We start from the raw sequence: 15,534 nt of genomic DNA, 5'->3' as shown, positions 1-15,534 counted from the left end.
TGTGGATGAGCCACTGAACTAGGACTTTAAAAATATGACTCAGTTCCTGTGTTAGCTGTTGTTTCTACAGCACCCTGTGTTAGCTGTAGAAATTCACTGTATTTTCAATCTCAGTTTCAGTCTCCAGGGCAGACATAGTCTTTTGAATGAGTTATGTGCAAGGCTTTGCCTAATGGGATCATGATCTCACTTGCATCCTCTGGATGGCTACTATAATATGATAAATAAAAACATTGGTAATAACTAGTTGATCTCTGCCAGCGGCTAAGTACTTCCATGCCTGGCTGTTAGGGTTTGCAGCTGCTCTGATTCAGCTGTCAATGTCAGGGATCACTAATGAAAACTTACACCTAAATGTTCATTTCAGTCAGTGATGAGAAAGAATGGTTATAACTGTTGTCTGAGAAAATCCAAAGAACTGGGATGGGAGGGAATAGTAATTAGCCAATTGCCAGTGGAGCTATCCAGCTGTGGAATTGTTGTGTTCATGGAATTAGGTAGGAAAATAATCTTAGCATCGGTTTAATGGGTTTGTAGGTTGCTTCAATTCTCTTGTACAAGAGTTGCTTGTCTGCAGCTTGGTTTTGGTTTGGATTTTTGGTTTGTTTTTTTTTTTTTTAATTGAAAATAATTATATTCAGTGGGAAATTATGTTCTTGGAATGCTGATTTTAAAAAAGCAAGAGCGTCAGGTTGGAGGGGAGAGTAAGCTATGTGGTTGTATTCATCAGTTGGTAACTGCCAAGCAATCTGAATAAACAATGAAGAAATAAATAGAATCTCAGTGTGCAATCAGTTTTTACAATCTAATTTCTACAGAATATTCTCCTAGAAGTGAATTTAGTTGTTCCTTTTTTTTCTGTGGGCACATTACTGGACACAAAGGACCTGCTGCTATTTTTTTCCTAAAATACATGCGCACTTTTTCAATTGATTTATTTCTGATTGGCTGTTTGGCACAGTTTTATCTTTCTGTCCTGAGATCTTTACAGGGTGCACCAGGTCTCTAAGGGCTGGATCAGTACCTTCAAAAGAAAATTAGAAATGCCTTTGTGTTTTAGGCTAAGTTTGCAATTCCATCAGCAGGTATTAATGTGTGTACATTCTTCACCCTTTGCCTTAAGCTGCACTTTATGTTCTTCTTGTGGAGGTGAGAACCTGAAAAATAACGTCTGATAATGAAGCCTACAACCCACTTTTGGTACCAGAAGTTTTACGAAGGATTGTATGTTTGAAAGACCATTTGGTAGCATCTCCTGGTTTGAAATTCATCAGCCTCACAGTCCTACTACCCACTTTCCTAGCTTCACCTCACCATAGGCAAGAACTTACAGTGCTTTGAGTTACTTTACTTGTTGTTGTTTAGTTTATCTTGCCCTTATTTATAATTATAATAATTATCCCTAGTAAGGTCCCACGGACTTTTTTTAAGTTCTTGCTCTTAGTATCCCAACGTAAACCCAGTTTTTGAATGTAACATTTGTCGCATAAAAACTTAAATTAAAGAAAAGAAGGTTTTATTGCCACATGTTAAATTTTGATCCTAGAAATAATAAGGATCAGTAGTGTAATTTTTCTCATTATGGAATAAACACAGTATAGTTGCTGAATCATACTGGAGGATCTTAAAAATAGTTGAAAATGTGCTTATTTGTGTAATGAGTCCTCTTTTGTCACTCATATGTGTTTAAACAATACAGCCACCTTTGTTGAAAAGACCTTCTGTAAGGTTCATCTATGTGAATAAGGAAATTTTGTATACTTTGAGTATTTGTTCTCATGTGCAGTATACAATGATTCTTCCCATTACTTTAAGGTAAAAGTGCATTTTGGTTTATTCTCCTGAGTGGATTGGGGTTTTTTGTTTTCAAGAATTCCATTACTTTTTATTAAATAGTTTAGGTTAACTGGTATTTACTTTTAAATTCACAAAGCATCATAATCAGGGGGAGTCATCTTTCTCTACCTTTTACACTCATTAAATACCACTCTTAGCCATCATCATGAGGTTTCTTTTCTTTTTGCATGCCCAAGCTAACTTAATGGAGCAGAAGAAATGTTAGTCTCAACATAGTTTGAAAGAAAACTGTGTATGTGTATATCTATATATTTGTGTCTTGTGAAATAGTTATTTCATTTCCTACTGTCTGTACTTAACAGTGATACCATACATTTGAGTTAGCTTATATAAAATTATATAAAATACAATACATTTGAGTTAGCTTATCTAAAAATTGGTAGGTAGGTCAATTTGGAAATCTTTGTCTTCACTGAAGAGATACAGAGAGCCACTGGAATTCATGGTATGAGTGTCTGCTTTTGGATAATGTGGCTGAGGAGCTACTCTGCTCACAAGTGATGAGGTTTCTCCATTGATCAGGGGAAGTGATCAGTGGCTTCTCTGGCAGCTGAGAGCCCTTGTGAGGGTTTGTACCTCTACCATAAGGCTCATCTCCATGACTGAGGACACATTACGACACGTACTGCTAGATCCCACTGGAGTGGGAATTGACTTGGAAGGAGTCAAGCAATGGGGTGTGGAATTTAATGTACATCCAGTTAAAACACCCACACCAGATCTGGGATGTCTATTAGTGTACTGTGATTAAGGGAGTGGAGCATCTCCCTTATGAGGAAAGACTGAGGGAGCTGGGTCTCTATAGTTTAGAGAAGAGGAGGCTGAGGGGTGACCTTATTAGTGTATATAAATATATAAAGGGGGAGTGTCACGAGGATGGAGCCAGGCTCTACTCAGTGGCAAACAATGATAGGACAAGGGGTAATGGGTACAAACTGGAACACAAGAGGTTCCACTTAAACTTGAGAAGAAACTTCTCAGTGAGGGTGACAGAACACTGGAACAGGCTGCCCAGGGAGGTTGTGGAGTCTCCTTCCCTGGAGACATTCCTGTGTAACATTATCTGGGTGTTCCTGCTCCGGTAGCGGGATTGGACTAGATGATCTTTTGAGGTCCCTTCCAATCTCTAGCATACTGTGATACTGTGAAATGCTGAGGTTCTGTGTTGTAGCAACTCTCTCAGACAGTATAGAAACCAAAAAGGTCTCATCTGCCTCAGTAGGCAGACTGATGGGCTCAGGGGTCCCCCAAGCTTCTTTTCTGCATCATTTGCTTGTTGCAAAAGAACATCTGGAGGCCAGTAGAAGCAGAGAATGTCTCCCTTGAACCTATCATTTAAGGAAAAAGTCTTGACTTGAGAAATATGTAGACAAGCCTATCATGTCGAATCTGGGGTGAACATTAGAAGCTGAGAGAGAAAATAAATTTTGAGATCAACTGGCATTTGCCAACCATTCACAGGCACAAGTTGTTCCTGTATCTGTTCCTTGCAAGCTTCTGTATTTATTCTGTTTTCTTACTGAATATATGCACAGATAAAAAAAGAAAGGAAGGAAGAAATGCCCATCAGCCATGGAAGAAAATCATCAGTATCTTACAAATGTGCCAAATCTAAAGAAGCTGAAGAACCTGCATTCCCATCACTGTACATTCAGACTAAATCACTTGAGTTTACTTTTTTTCCTCTAGGTTTTCATGTCAACCCATTTCTGCAGCATCTCAAGTTTTGGTTGTTTTTCCAGTAGAAGCTCTATAGCCATTACCATGACAAAAGTTGAATAGCGACTCACAGCTGATCCAATTCTTTAGTTCTATATGGTCAATTAATCTAGAATTCTTTTTTTTTTCTGGTACTTAGAAACATGGGTTTGGAGGCTTTTTTATTTGTGCATTTTAACATCACTGAATCTGTCAACTGATCTGGATCTTTTACAGAACATTCCTTCTGCTTACCCTGCAGCATTTAAAGTTTCAAGTGTTGATTTTGAAGGATGAGATCTATACCAAATCAAAGCTGCACTATATCTGTCTTACTCTGCCAAAGCTCAGACCTGGAGCATGCTGTGAAACAGGCACACAATGTGTGGGAGTCTGAGAAGTTATTCATGCACAAAATTTTAAAGCACTGTGGGATTCATTCCTTTAATGTAAATAATTCATTCTGTAACCAGAGTTTCATTGTCTTTTATTTTTTTAATATGTAAACTTTCAACAATGAGAATGAACAATTGCCAAACCTATAGGAACTGTCAGTAGCTCTAGGGCTAAATTGAGGAGCAATGGATATGTGGGTGTGAGAGTTTTATTTACTATCTCAGCTTTATCCTATTTGAAAAATCACTTGCTCTTGCAGAAAATAGAATGCACCCAGTGAGATGCAGCACAGTGCAGTGGGTTTCTACAGCATCTCTGGGGTGCAGCTTCATGCCAGGGGCAGGAGCTGGAGCAGGGTGGAAAAAAAAGATCAAGGTCAGGTCTTGGCCCACAGAACCACACTTTGACAATCCCTACTCCTTTCAGACCGTGGGACCTGAGTTAAGGCAACTGATCCTTCGTTGTTAAAATGCTACCAATAAGTAAGCTGACAAGAAGCTTTAATGATCAAAAGGAAGTTAACACAAAATTACATTATCCTTCCCACGCACACTGTATATTCATATGTTGGGGAATTGGTGTTCCTAACTCCAAGCACATCAACTTTGATCAAGCCTATTATTCTGCTTTAAGTTTTTTGACAGCAACTAAAAATGAGAACACTTGAAACTAAATATATTTCATGTGTATTAACTTTAACAGAAGTGTCTGGGTTAACTTAAGCATGGTTATGACTAGTCGCAGAAGTGCGGAGTGTATGAGCACTCAATTTAATTTACAAATACCTCTTTCTTCTTGGTCTCAGCAAGCACTTTTCGTTTAAATGAGGTATAGTCTGACATGGAAAATAAAGTGCTTGCAAGTAGCATAGCACTTAGTGTAATATTGTGGTTGCTACAGTGAGCTCAATGAGGCAACGAAAAGCAACAATGAGTGAAAATGTTGTAAGTGAAGAACAGCCCAGAGGTGTATCTCACTGGGGTTGGATTTTTCTTCTGCTGTCATCTCCTGTCTTTAGATGCCATCTTAGCCTGATGGCACCAGAGAGGGAGATCTCAGCCCCACTGAAGGCAGGTGGAGTTTTGGCATTGGTGGTAGTGGAACAAGGATTTTTACGGAGTGTCTCTGGTTGAAGCATTGGTCACAGATGTGTCATGGCAGAGCTCAAGTACTCTATCAGGACCACCAGCATGGTCTCTGGCTCCAGCCCTCTACAAAAACAAAACTGCCTTGAATGGTTTGTGACTGCTGTAGCTGGGTAGTCTTCTGTCCTCGTTTTCAGGCTTTCACTTTAGAGAAAGTGCTGGCCAAAAGCATGTGGCTCCTTGATAATCACAAGCTGATTTAGCAAGCCCATGAAAGCTGCAGCAACTGGCTTTCCCTTTGGCATAACAAAACTGAGAAGGCAGAGTTGGGGCTGGACGAAGCATGAAACCCTGAATGCTCTCTGCAACTTACCCATTGTGCAGCACCATGGGAGTTGAATTTCATGCTGTCAGCAAAGTGTGCAGCAGAGACCCACAGGTAAAAAAGCAATATGCCAGTCCTTTGCCCCTTTCCAAACCTGAAACTTAAAACAAAAGCTACCAAGGAGCAACAAAACCAGCAAAACAAAAAAGGAATAAAACCGTGAAATCCTTTTGTTGGGAGAAATATGACCAGTAGCATCACCACTGTAGCCCATTCGGGAAACAGCTTCTTATTGATGTGAAGGTTGCCTCAAAAAGATGGGACAACAGAGACACCCTACTGCAAAGACATTTGTCAACGATAACTGTTCATTCACACAGAAATTCTTCATTTGAATATAAAAGGGAGTTATTTAAAAAGACATTTTGTAAATGCATGCTTTCTGATCAGCCCAAAACATGTTTGCCTTTCGCTGATGTGTTTAAGCTTTTGAGTTGAGAATTGCCTAGCAAAGTTTCTTTTTGCTTAGTTTTTGAAGTCTCCAATAACACATCTCAGCAGGGTTAAGAACCCTTACTCGGAAAAGTGGAAAAGCTGCAGAGTTCAGAATGAAGCCAGAATATTAGGTGCTACATTTCCATGGCATTTCAGCCTAAAAGTGGGCTTCTGGCAGCAAAAGATGGGACATGATCCTTGTTAGCTTACACCTTGGGCAGTGGTTCATATTTGCTCAAGTAAGCTTAAAATTCTAAAGGCAGCCTAAGTGCCATGACTGTGAGGTGCAAGACAGAGGAGACCCAAGACAATGGTATTTAGCATATTGCTACTTGAATTTGGAAGAGTAAGTACAAAACCAACCAAGGCTGCAATACTGCAAAACCGGTTGGGTCTTCACATTCATATGACATTTGTCTGACTGCAAAAGGACATGGGAGGGATATAAGGACATGGCCTCAGCACTGCTTGATGACTTGGGGCCTGTGTTGTGGTTTTGAAAAAGTATGAGCAACACATGCATACAATCAGTTTTACAATTTTGAATACAGCTATTTGAGAGTACAATGAAACTATTATGTAAGCTTCCTATTAGGACATATGTTACTGATTTAAATAACATTCAGGCTTTAAAAGTTTTTGCTTCTGATGTCAGAATTATCTGTATAAGCAAACCATTGTGTGCTGACATATGGACCTGATCATTGTTATCACAGTGCTGCTTGATAAATTCTACTTGATTTCTGTAGATCAGAGATGAGATTTCTTTTTTTCCTTTATTTTTGAAGAGTGTAGTTTGGTCACTTTTTAAAATCCGAACCTCTTCACTTACCAGTGCATCTGTGTTCAGAGCAACCTTAAAACCAAAAAATATCCACATTAATGGCTATTTTAGATGCATTGCTACTGAAGATTTATTCAACAGATGCATGTGTGCTTTGAGATAGTTTGCAAGTTTAGTGGATTTAGTGTTTTATTTCAAGGTGAATGATTCAAAAACAGCTTCCAAAAGAAACTACAGTTTTAAAGCTGATGAATGTGTTCAGGGTTGTGCTGTTGTCAAGTGTTTACCGGGTAGCTTGATCTCAGTGGAGCTATTTAAGATTTATTGTGGTGAAACCAAGAGCAGGATTTGGCTCTCTAGGCCTGGTCTCTGTCCAGTGAAATTTTGGCTGGAACGAGTCAATCCCTGAAGAACAAGGATGTTGGATTAATGGAAGAACACATTATTTCTCAAACTCGTTATTAGGTGTTGTAAGCCAAACTGTTCCTTGCCCCTCTGTTCTCTGCCAGGCTGGGGGAGTGATGACAAGATGGGAGCATCAGATTTCATGGGAAAGAAATCCTAAAGGGTTGTGCACAAGTGTGGAGGGGGTTGCCAGGACCCTTGCAGAAGCACAGAGTTGTTTGATTCATTCCCACCCCTGCAGCAATACCTGGAGGTAGTCAGAACCCAGGTTTCAAACCCTTCAGTTTATTAGTATTGCTTTTTAAAAATCAATTATAAACGCAAGTTTATGGGTCCAAGGTGAAGCTATATGTTGGTTTCTTGCCACTTTTGGACACTAAAAACATGATCTCGTATTCAGTGTGTGTTCTTCAGGCAAGTGCATAGGTGTGTGTGGAGTAATTGCTCTGGAGGACACTGGTTTGGCAACCTCAGAGGCTGTAATCCTCTGTTTATCACAACTAAAAGATATGACATACGCATTCCTACCGCATGTCCCATCTCTGCTTCAAACCTGAGCTGCAGGATATACGTTGCTTTACCTATTACTTTCTTGCCCTTCCTGTAAAGTTCTCAGCTTCCACATCACTCGGACAGGAAACTTGTCCATTGGAATGGAATTATCCGTTGTGTATATTAATGGGAGCTATATTTCCTCTGCAGTGTCCTCTGCTTCTTTCAATATGGTCTTTGTTGTTTGCACATCACTGGGTCACTCCTGTGCCGCACCATATGACCAACTGCCACCAGCTTTGTACAATGCATCATTTTTTTTCCTGTTTCAGCTGTCAAACTTCTCAATCATATTCTCAACCCCATTTTTTTAATAGAAACTTTCACTTTCTCTATGTTTATGTCATGCCTAATACAGGAGGGTTCTGATCTCTGACTTGTGTCTCATTAATCTTTGTCTCAGACAATAATTATTTTGAAGGGAGTGTTTTGTTACACCACATAGAATTTTAGAGGATTTTCTCTCTTGCTAACCTGGTAATCTGTTATACAGCGTTTATTACTGTAATTAATAACAGTATAAATAACAATTTACCCTGGTGAATTATTATCAGAGAGATTCCCATTGATTCCATTTCTTGTTAAAAAGTCATGAGATGCATCTCCCTGGTTTGGTCTGATCTGACCCTCTGCACTTGACATAAATGAAAACATACTCCTGTGCACACTTGCACGCACACGGCAGTCATGCGTGCTCACACAGCTCCTTGCTTTGCTCCAGCCTCCCTCCGAGGTGGACGTGCTGGATGCAGTAGGGCTGGTCCCAGAGGAGGCACTCCCATCTCTTGCAAGCTCTTAAGTTCTCTTCTCACCAGCCAGAATATTTCAAAAGTATTTTCATAAATGCAGGTGCATGGGGCTGTGGGGAGCAGCTTGCTTTAACCTTGCAGTTTCACCTTGCAGCAGACGTGCTCTTGGGAGCAATTATCTGTGTAGTAATTAACAAGGGAGTTTTCTCTGATGCTGCAGCATGATTCACGCAGATTCCAAAAGATTAATTTGTTAGTTACCGAATAAAATACTTGCAGATGTACTTTGCTGTGATAACATCTCTGACTGGAGATGACTTGTTATGGACGCAGGAGTAAAGATCTGCAGGGCCAAATGTGACTGTGTGATCCAGAATTTTAGGCTCTTTCAGCAGCAAGCATGACCCCAGAGTCAGCGAGGGGAATTTTGTTCATGGCTTTAACTTGCAGCAAAGTTCTGTGATCAGGGCTGGGCACAGGAAAAAGTCTTTTTGCCTCTTCTTCTCACTGTTGCTTGTCTACATGGCAGGGAAGGAGAGACGGCAGTCATTTGCCCTTCCTAAGAGGAGAAGTGCTCTTCTGAAGAGGACAAAGATATCTTGGCTTGCTAGCTCCCTTTCCTGAAATAGAGGGCTAATGTGGGCTGAGTGATACCAAACAGAACAACCAAATTCATGCTTTCTTGGTATGTTGTGTCATGAATTAAAGTTGAGCTTGGGACAGCCAACCTTTGTCTCGTAAGAAACCAGTTTCCATTAGCTTCCTTTGTTTTTTTTCTTTTCTGCAGCATTTCCTGCATAAACATTTCTTAATAACGAGACCATTATCAAACACTGCGTTGTACTGCAAACAAATGCAGCAGTTCTGCCTTTTGCAAGTACCCAAGATGTGTGATATACAACTGAACGCTTTTCTCTGCAGTACTAATACTAATCAACCAGTTTAAAAAGTTTTAATACTTTGATTAGTATTGACTTTATTAAACATGCTGCTCCTGACTTGTGCTGAAGTTAGCTGTAGGAGAGTCAGAGCTGCAACCAGTGAATGAAAATGGTACAGATTTGAAACTACAGACGTGGCAGTGTAAATTGTAAAGAGTAAGGTAAGTAGGTTTTAGAAGTAATTTACATTAGCGTCTTCTGATGGTGTCTGCAGCAGGAGAATGTTTGAAGATTTGTTGGCTAATAATTCATAGTGAATATGTGCTGTGTGTGACTTAGCAGGTGCTGTGAGTAGGGACTAACCCCATTCATGGTTTAGCTATAGCCAGCCCTGAAACTGAAAACCATAACACACAGAGGGAAATATGATTAAACTGTATAAGTCTTTGACCTCTGAGTAGGAGGAGGGAACTTCTTCAAAATCCATGAAGTGATGCAGGTTTTAGCAACAGAGGGGATAGCTGTTTCTTCTCAGGGCCTTGTGTAAAATCTGCTTGGGAAATAATCCATTGCTTTATTTTGGCATCCTTTATATTGACAAACGTTAAGAACAAGCATGGTACTGAAAGCTCCTTCTGTGGCAAAAGACCTGCAGTTAGGAAGTACAAGAAACAAAAATAAAAATAGAACTCATCAATCATACCTTACCATACACGTGTAAAATAATGAAGTTAGGTTGTCTTCAGTTTTGCTGTCCTAATAAGCAGAGCATCTATCAGAAACACTCTTTCAATGATACAAAAATGAGCGTGACCACTTTCTTTAGTTATATTCAGCAGTTTACAGAAAAGAAAATTCTGCACCAAAATTTGCCTGACATTAGAAAAAAACATCAGTGCTTTAAGTGGGTTGTGAAATGAGCAATGTAGTTCCTTCATATTACTCCTAATGCCATATTTATATTTATGGATGTGTTGGCCTTGGTTAGTGGTAGGTTCTACTTTTGTAATTTAAATTAATTTCTTTCCTATTATAGGCATGCAGCTTGCAAATCTAATAATAAATTTATGTAAATATTACTTTGGAGGCATCTGTTCCTTAAGGAAGCCTTAGAAACCAGTGTTTGTTTTATTTATAAAATACACTTAAATAGTCCCTGGAAGATCTTCTGCAAGGCTGGGTATGTGGTAACACAGAGGGACATTATGATCCTTCAGGACAGACAAATCTGAATGAGTACTTTGAAGGAAATGTGATAAACTCCCATCTTTTTAGGTCCTTATCTGGTCACAGGTTCAGTGACACAATGCCAAGCGTTCACCATTGCTCTGATAGCTGTAAAAACTAGAGGTAAAGTAAGCTTGCAGCAAATTGGCAGAAGGAACTGTATTGTTTATACATGAAAGGAGTTTCTGTGTGTGCTTGGCTTGCTTTACCCATGTGTCTCTACTAGACAGCAGTGTCCTGTGTCAGTATGGGCAAGCAGCCTAGATACACAAAATTCAGTTGTGGTTTATGTCAGTTGAGAGTTTTCTCCTGTGAGGAGGAGTAGCCTGAGATAGAAAGAGATGTGTTGTTGACTGAGATTTTTGTTATTGGTTTTGTTCTGGCCATTAGATTAACTGCACTGTTTGTACTTCAAAGGCTATGAAATGTTATGCAAACACATTGTATGGTGTATCCATCATGAGCTTACTTAAGTTTGCAGCATCCAAAGAAGAGATGATCAGAGGCACCTGAAGCGTGGAGCTCCTGCAGTGGTGGAGGATGGATGAAGTGAGATAGGTCTGAATGATGCCCATGGACAAACCCAGAAGGCAGAGGGGTGAAAATCCCCAGTTTCACACTAGAAACTCCTCTTCAATCCTGTTGGGGAAATTGCAGGAGAGAGGCATCTAGGCATGTTTTTCCATGCATCCATCCTTTACTCAGCAATATGCAGTCTCCTTGCTCCTGACATGGGCCTTCCAAAGTGTTCATATAGTGGAGTAACAACAACAACAACAAAAAAAGCCAGGCAATAATACAACCCCACTTGTAAAAGTACTGTTCCTGGCCTCTTGGCCTGGCTGGCTGTGCAGTATCCCTGAAGCAGGCAATTTGTAGGGTTATTTTCTGCAAGGCTGCATCAAAGCTGCAAGAGGTTCTCAGAGGGCAATGCAAAGCTGCTCTTTTCCCCCATGATCTATAGAGAGAAGACATGAGTAAGGGAACTGTATTCTAAGATTAGAAGGGACCCCATGACCTTTTCTCTTCTGCAATTTTGCCTAGGCAGTGCATTAAAGTATTATTTCATTATTATTGTTATTATTATTTATAACATATATTATAAAGATTTATGTTATTTAAAAATAGCTAATCCACCATTTTAAAGTCCAAGAATCTCTATTTAAGAACTATTTTAGCTGTTTGAATGTGGTCCTGGGCAACTGACCCTGCCTGAGCAGGACTGGACAAGGTTACTTCCAGGAGTCCCTTCCAACATTAGCCATTGCTGTGATTCTGTGAACTCCTCTCTATCTCCTCTGATAAACTGTTCTCATATACAGTTCCCCACTGATTAGCTGTTTATTATTCAGGTAGCCTTACAACATGGGTATAGTAAAGAATTCTAAGTTTCTGATTGGTTTGTTATTTCATGAAGTGTTGTATTTTGTTTATGATCGAGTAGTGGCCTTATGCAACTTAATGTTGCCAAAATAGAAGATGGTTCAGCCCCATTTTGATTTGCCACCATTTTTGCATTTTGCATTATCTTTGTATTGCACATGTGGCAATGGACTTAAGCAGGTCAGTATGTGGTTTTCTGGATTAGGACCAGAAAGGTTGGAATTCATATAAATGATCCCTTATTTATATTTTGCTAGACCTAAAGGGTAGGCAAATATGGTGGAAAGGATTTTAATTTTCTGCTGATTCAAAAAACGTTATTTGGCAAGAGTGCTATTCCTTTCAACTGCAAAATCAGAAGAAAGGTAACTCTGTAAGAGCGCAGAGTGAGGTGACTTTGCAGTCAGCTGAGATACGTTAATTTGGGTTATGTGTGTAGAGCAAATGATGCCAGCATAAACAAACTTCACTTAATTCTTAGCAATTACCTGCGATTTATGACAGAATTACCGTGACGTAGGTCTTGGAAGAATCTTAATCAAGCTTAAATGGAGCGGCATATTGTCATACAAGAACAAAGGTGTCTGAGAGAGAGGTAGCGAGGGGTATAATTTTTTTCTCCACCTTTGACGGTGAACATTTTAAATGACATTTATTGTAAAAAATGTGAAATTTGAAGGAAGTAGCAATGGCCTAGTCTTAGGGAAAAAAAAAGCAAGTTTGGAGTTCCTTCATCCATTCAAATAGAGCTTGGACTGTTTCTTTTATAAGGGATCTTGGAACCACATTGTCCCATCTCTATGTCCTGTGGATGGCTCACTGTGGGCTCGCAGATTTAGATGGGATCTCTTCCTGCAGCTCTCTAAGAGTAAGTATAGTTGTGTCCTGCCAAATGACAATCTCAAAACTATCTCTTCAGTTGATACTTACTACTTGTAGTCTTTTTTCTCTTCTGACTCTTTGTTTTTCTAAAGGACTTTAGTTAGATGCCTTGAATTGCATGTGTTAGTTTAAGAGATGCTACAGTATTGATTTTTTTTAATGAGGTGTAACATTCAGGTCTGATCCTGAAGATGCCTAATGCAGCACAGTGTTCATTGCCATATTAGCCCTAGTTATTTAAGGTGGCAGCAGCCACACTTGTTCATTTGCATGCTGATTTCATGATGTCATGTAGTATTTCAAATATTAGAAAACATTTTGCAAAGCTTGAGTGTTACTTGTGCAAGCCTATGGTTTATATATTTATTTTGTCTACTTCTGCTAAGGAACTCTACATAGCCTATAACAATATCTCTGACCTGAGCCAGCTCCTCTGGCTGGATCACCTTGAGGTTTTGGACCTGGAAGGGAACAATATTGAGGACATCAACCAGATGCAGTACCTGGGACTTTGTTGCAAGTTGAGCCGCCTGACAGTGGAGGGCAACCCTATCTGTTTGAGGCCAAATGCAGAATCTGCAGAGGTGAGGAACTTAGTTTGCATATATTGTGTTAATTTTCAGCAATGTATTTTTAATTTTGAGTTGGAAATGAGAAATGTTGGAACAAGCCCAGGGGAGGGCCACGAGGATGATCAGGGGACTGGAGCACCTCCCGTATGAAGATAGGCTGAGAAAGTTGGGGCTGTTCAGCCTGGAGAAGAGAAGGCTGCGTGGAGACCTCATAGCAGCCTTCCAGTGTCTGAAGGGGGCCTATAGGGATGCTGGGGAGGGACTCTTCATTAGGGACTGTAGTGATAGGACAAGGGGTAACGGGTTAAAACTTAAACAGGGGAAGTTTAGATTGGATATAAGGAGGAAATTCTTTACTGTGAGGGTAGTGAGGCACTGAAATGGGTTGCCCAGGGAAGTTGTGAATGTTCTATCCCTGGTAGTGTTCAAGGCCAGGCTGGACAGAGCCTTGAGTGAGGTTTAGTGTGAGGTGTTCCTGCGCATGGCAAGGAGGTTGGAACTAGATGATCTTAAGGTCCTTTCCAACCCTAACTATTCTATGATTCTATGTTTCTTCATCTTCTTATTGTATCATTCTGAGTGATGATACAGGATGTATTTCCCATTTTTCATGTCTGTTGATATTGTCTTGTCATGGGTATTGTCTAAAAGATGAGCACAAATGAAATACAAAGAGTGCTAGTGAAGACTCAGGCCTGTTTCCTAGCAATGTGTTTCTTCTTACCTATGAGAATGGGATTAAACTCAAAATGAGCTTTTACTGATCCATACAGCTGCTCTGTCTACTCCCAGCTTGCAGTGCAAACAGGCGTCTTAAAGGAAGACCAAGGGCAGCATGGGCCACAGCTATTTGGATCTTTCTAGCTTGTAGGGATCTTGCAGCAGGTTAGAAGGTAGCCAATATTTTTCTTACAAGATGTGCCAGTTGCAGTGTCTCAATTACATGTCTGTCTTTGGGCTTTTACATTTCTTTTAGGAGGTTCGCTGGTCCAACAGCAAGTGCTGCAGGACCACCACACTCAAAAGTTGAACCCTCAGACAAACAAAGCTTGGGATAACTAGGAAAGCAGTATTATAGGAACTGCTACTTGTCCTTTCCCCTGAAAGGTTAAAATCAAATTATAAAAAATTACAGTAGTTCACCTCTTATGTACTGAAATGATAAAACCTTTTCTGTGGAGGTTCTGTGGAAGTTGTTGAGGGCATGAGATTCTCTGTGTCACAAAGATGAAAACACAGTGATAACTGATCTGTTGGGATATAAAAATAAGCATCTTGGCATATACTGAAAAGGTAATTGGAGGAAAAGCAGAGTTTGAAAAATTTGGTTGAATTAGATAGGCTTTTCCTATTTTGGTCACATAATGTCTAATGCATATCATCAGATGACAGTTTATGGCCAGTGAGCAACATATTGTCATCCAGGTCTTTTGGAAGGTCACAGGCCTATGCACATACACATAGGTGTATGTGCATACAGCACTCACTTTGAATGCTGCAGTCCCCATAAAGAGCTGATAATGCATGGGTTAGAAAGCAAAGCAAGTCTTGGTGCTATGACTCCACTGTGCCATGTTCCATAACTTTGCTGTGCGTTTCGAAGTGATCATGCCCATGCCACTAATTTTCATAAAAGGTTGGGTTTGATATTTGTCCTGGATTTAGACTTGAAAACCGAGGTGCTGTCGCTAACAGTCAATCACATAGCAAACATACACATATTTTAAATGTCCTCACTGTTTAGATACATGAGTTATTCACATTTTTCAGATTTAATTGTTGGCTCGATCGTATCCCTCAGTAAAATGAGCCACAGAAGGCAGTGCTTAGCTATGATAATATTCCTCTCTGGAATCCGAAAGAAAATACTGTACTCTTGCCTTTCTGTTTTGAACTGGTAGAAGTATACTTCAGAGACTACACTTTTTGTAACTATTTGTAACCAAAAGATGCAATCATGAGAAGAAAACACATATTCCTACAGTAAGGAAGCACTGCCTGCTTCTGACGGACAAAGTATGCTTAATTTTTTGGCTCTTATGGAGCCAAATACAACTTCTGACACTTCCTTATCATAGCTTCCTAGCATGAAAATGGTGCAGTATATCCTAACAGCATAGAAAGTCTATCTCTATACTCTCATTGTTCCTTCTCAACAAAGTGGTGATTTTGGAGGATGTAGTTTTCAGTTGGCATCTTCAGTCCTTACATGTACTTGTAATGGGGAAATGTCAGATTGCCCG

The 15,534-nt window shown here is 39.9% G+C and overlaps 2 protein-coding genes across 8 annotated transcripts in view; both read left to right on the top strand.

Annotated features, from left to right (window-relative positions):
• LOC133274254 (ras association domain-containing protein 8-like) overlaps positions 1 to 15,534 on the top strand; it is a 120,588-nt gene that overhangs the window by 35,518 nt on the left and 69,536 nt on the right. The window lies entirely within an intron of this gene.
• The window catches only part of LRRC56 (leucine rich repeat containing 56), a 54,000-nt gene that overhangs the window by 24,462 nt on the left and 14,004 nt on the right, over positions 1 to 15,534 (top strand). For all 4 annotated transcript variants that reach the window (XM_061463195.1, XM_061463191.1, XM_061463189.1 and 1 more), the window contains exons 5-6: positions 12,609 to 12,705; positions 13,106 to 13,303. In XM_061463195.1, coding sequence (XP_061319179.1) covers positions 12,609 to 12,705; positions 13,106 to 13,303 — 295 coding nt within the window. The remainder of the gene's footprint in view (positions 1 to 12,608; positions 12,706 to 13,105; positions 13,304 to 15,534) is intronic.

Source organism: Pezoporus flaviventris, unplaced genomic scaffold, assembly GCF_033815535.1.
Source record: "Pezoporus flaviventris isolate CSIRO_AGI_PZ_B2104156 unplaced genomic scaffold, CSIRO_AGI_Pfla_v1 ptg000036l, whole genome shotgun sequence".
Classification (NCBI taxonomy): Eukaryota; Metazoa; Chordata; class Aves; order Psittaciformes; family Psittacidae; genus Pezoporus; species Pezoporus flaviventris.
Note: the sequence above shows the minus strand (reverse complement) of the source record. Positions and strands in the feature narration are given on the sequence as shown.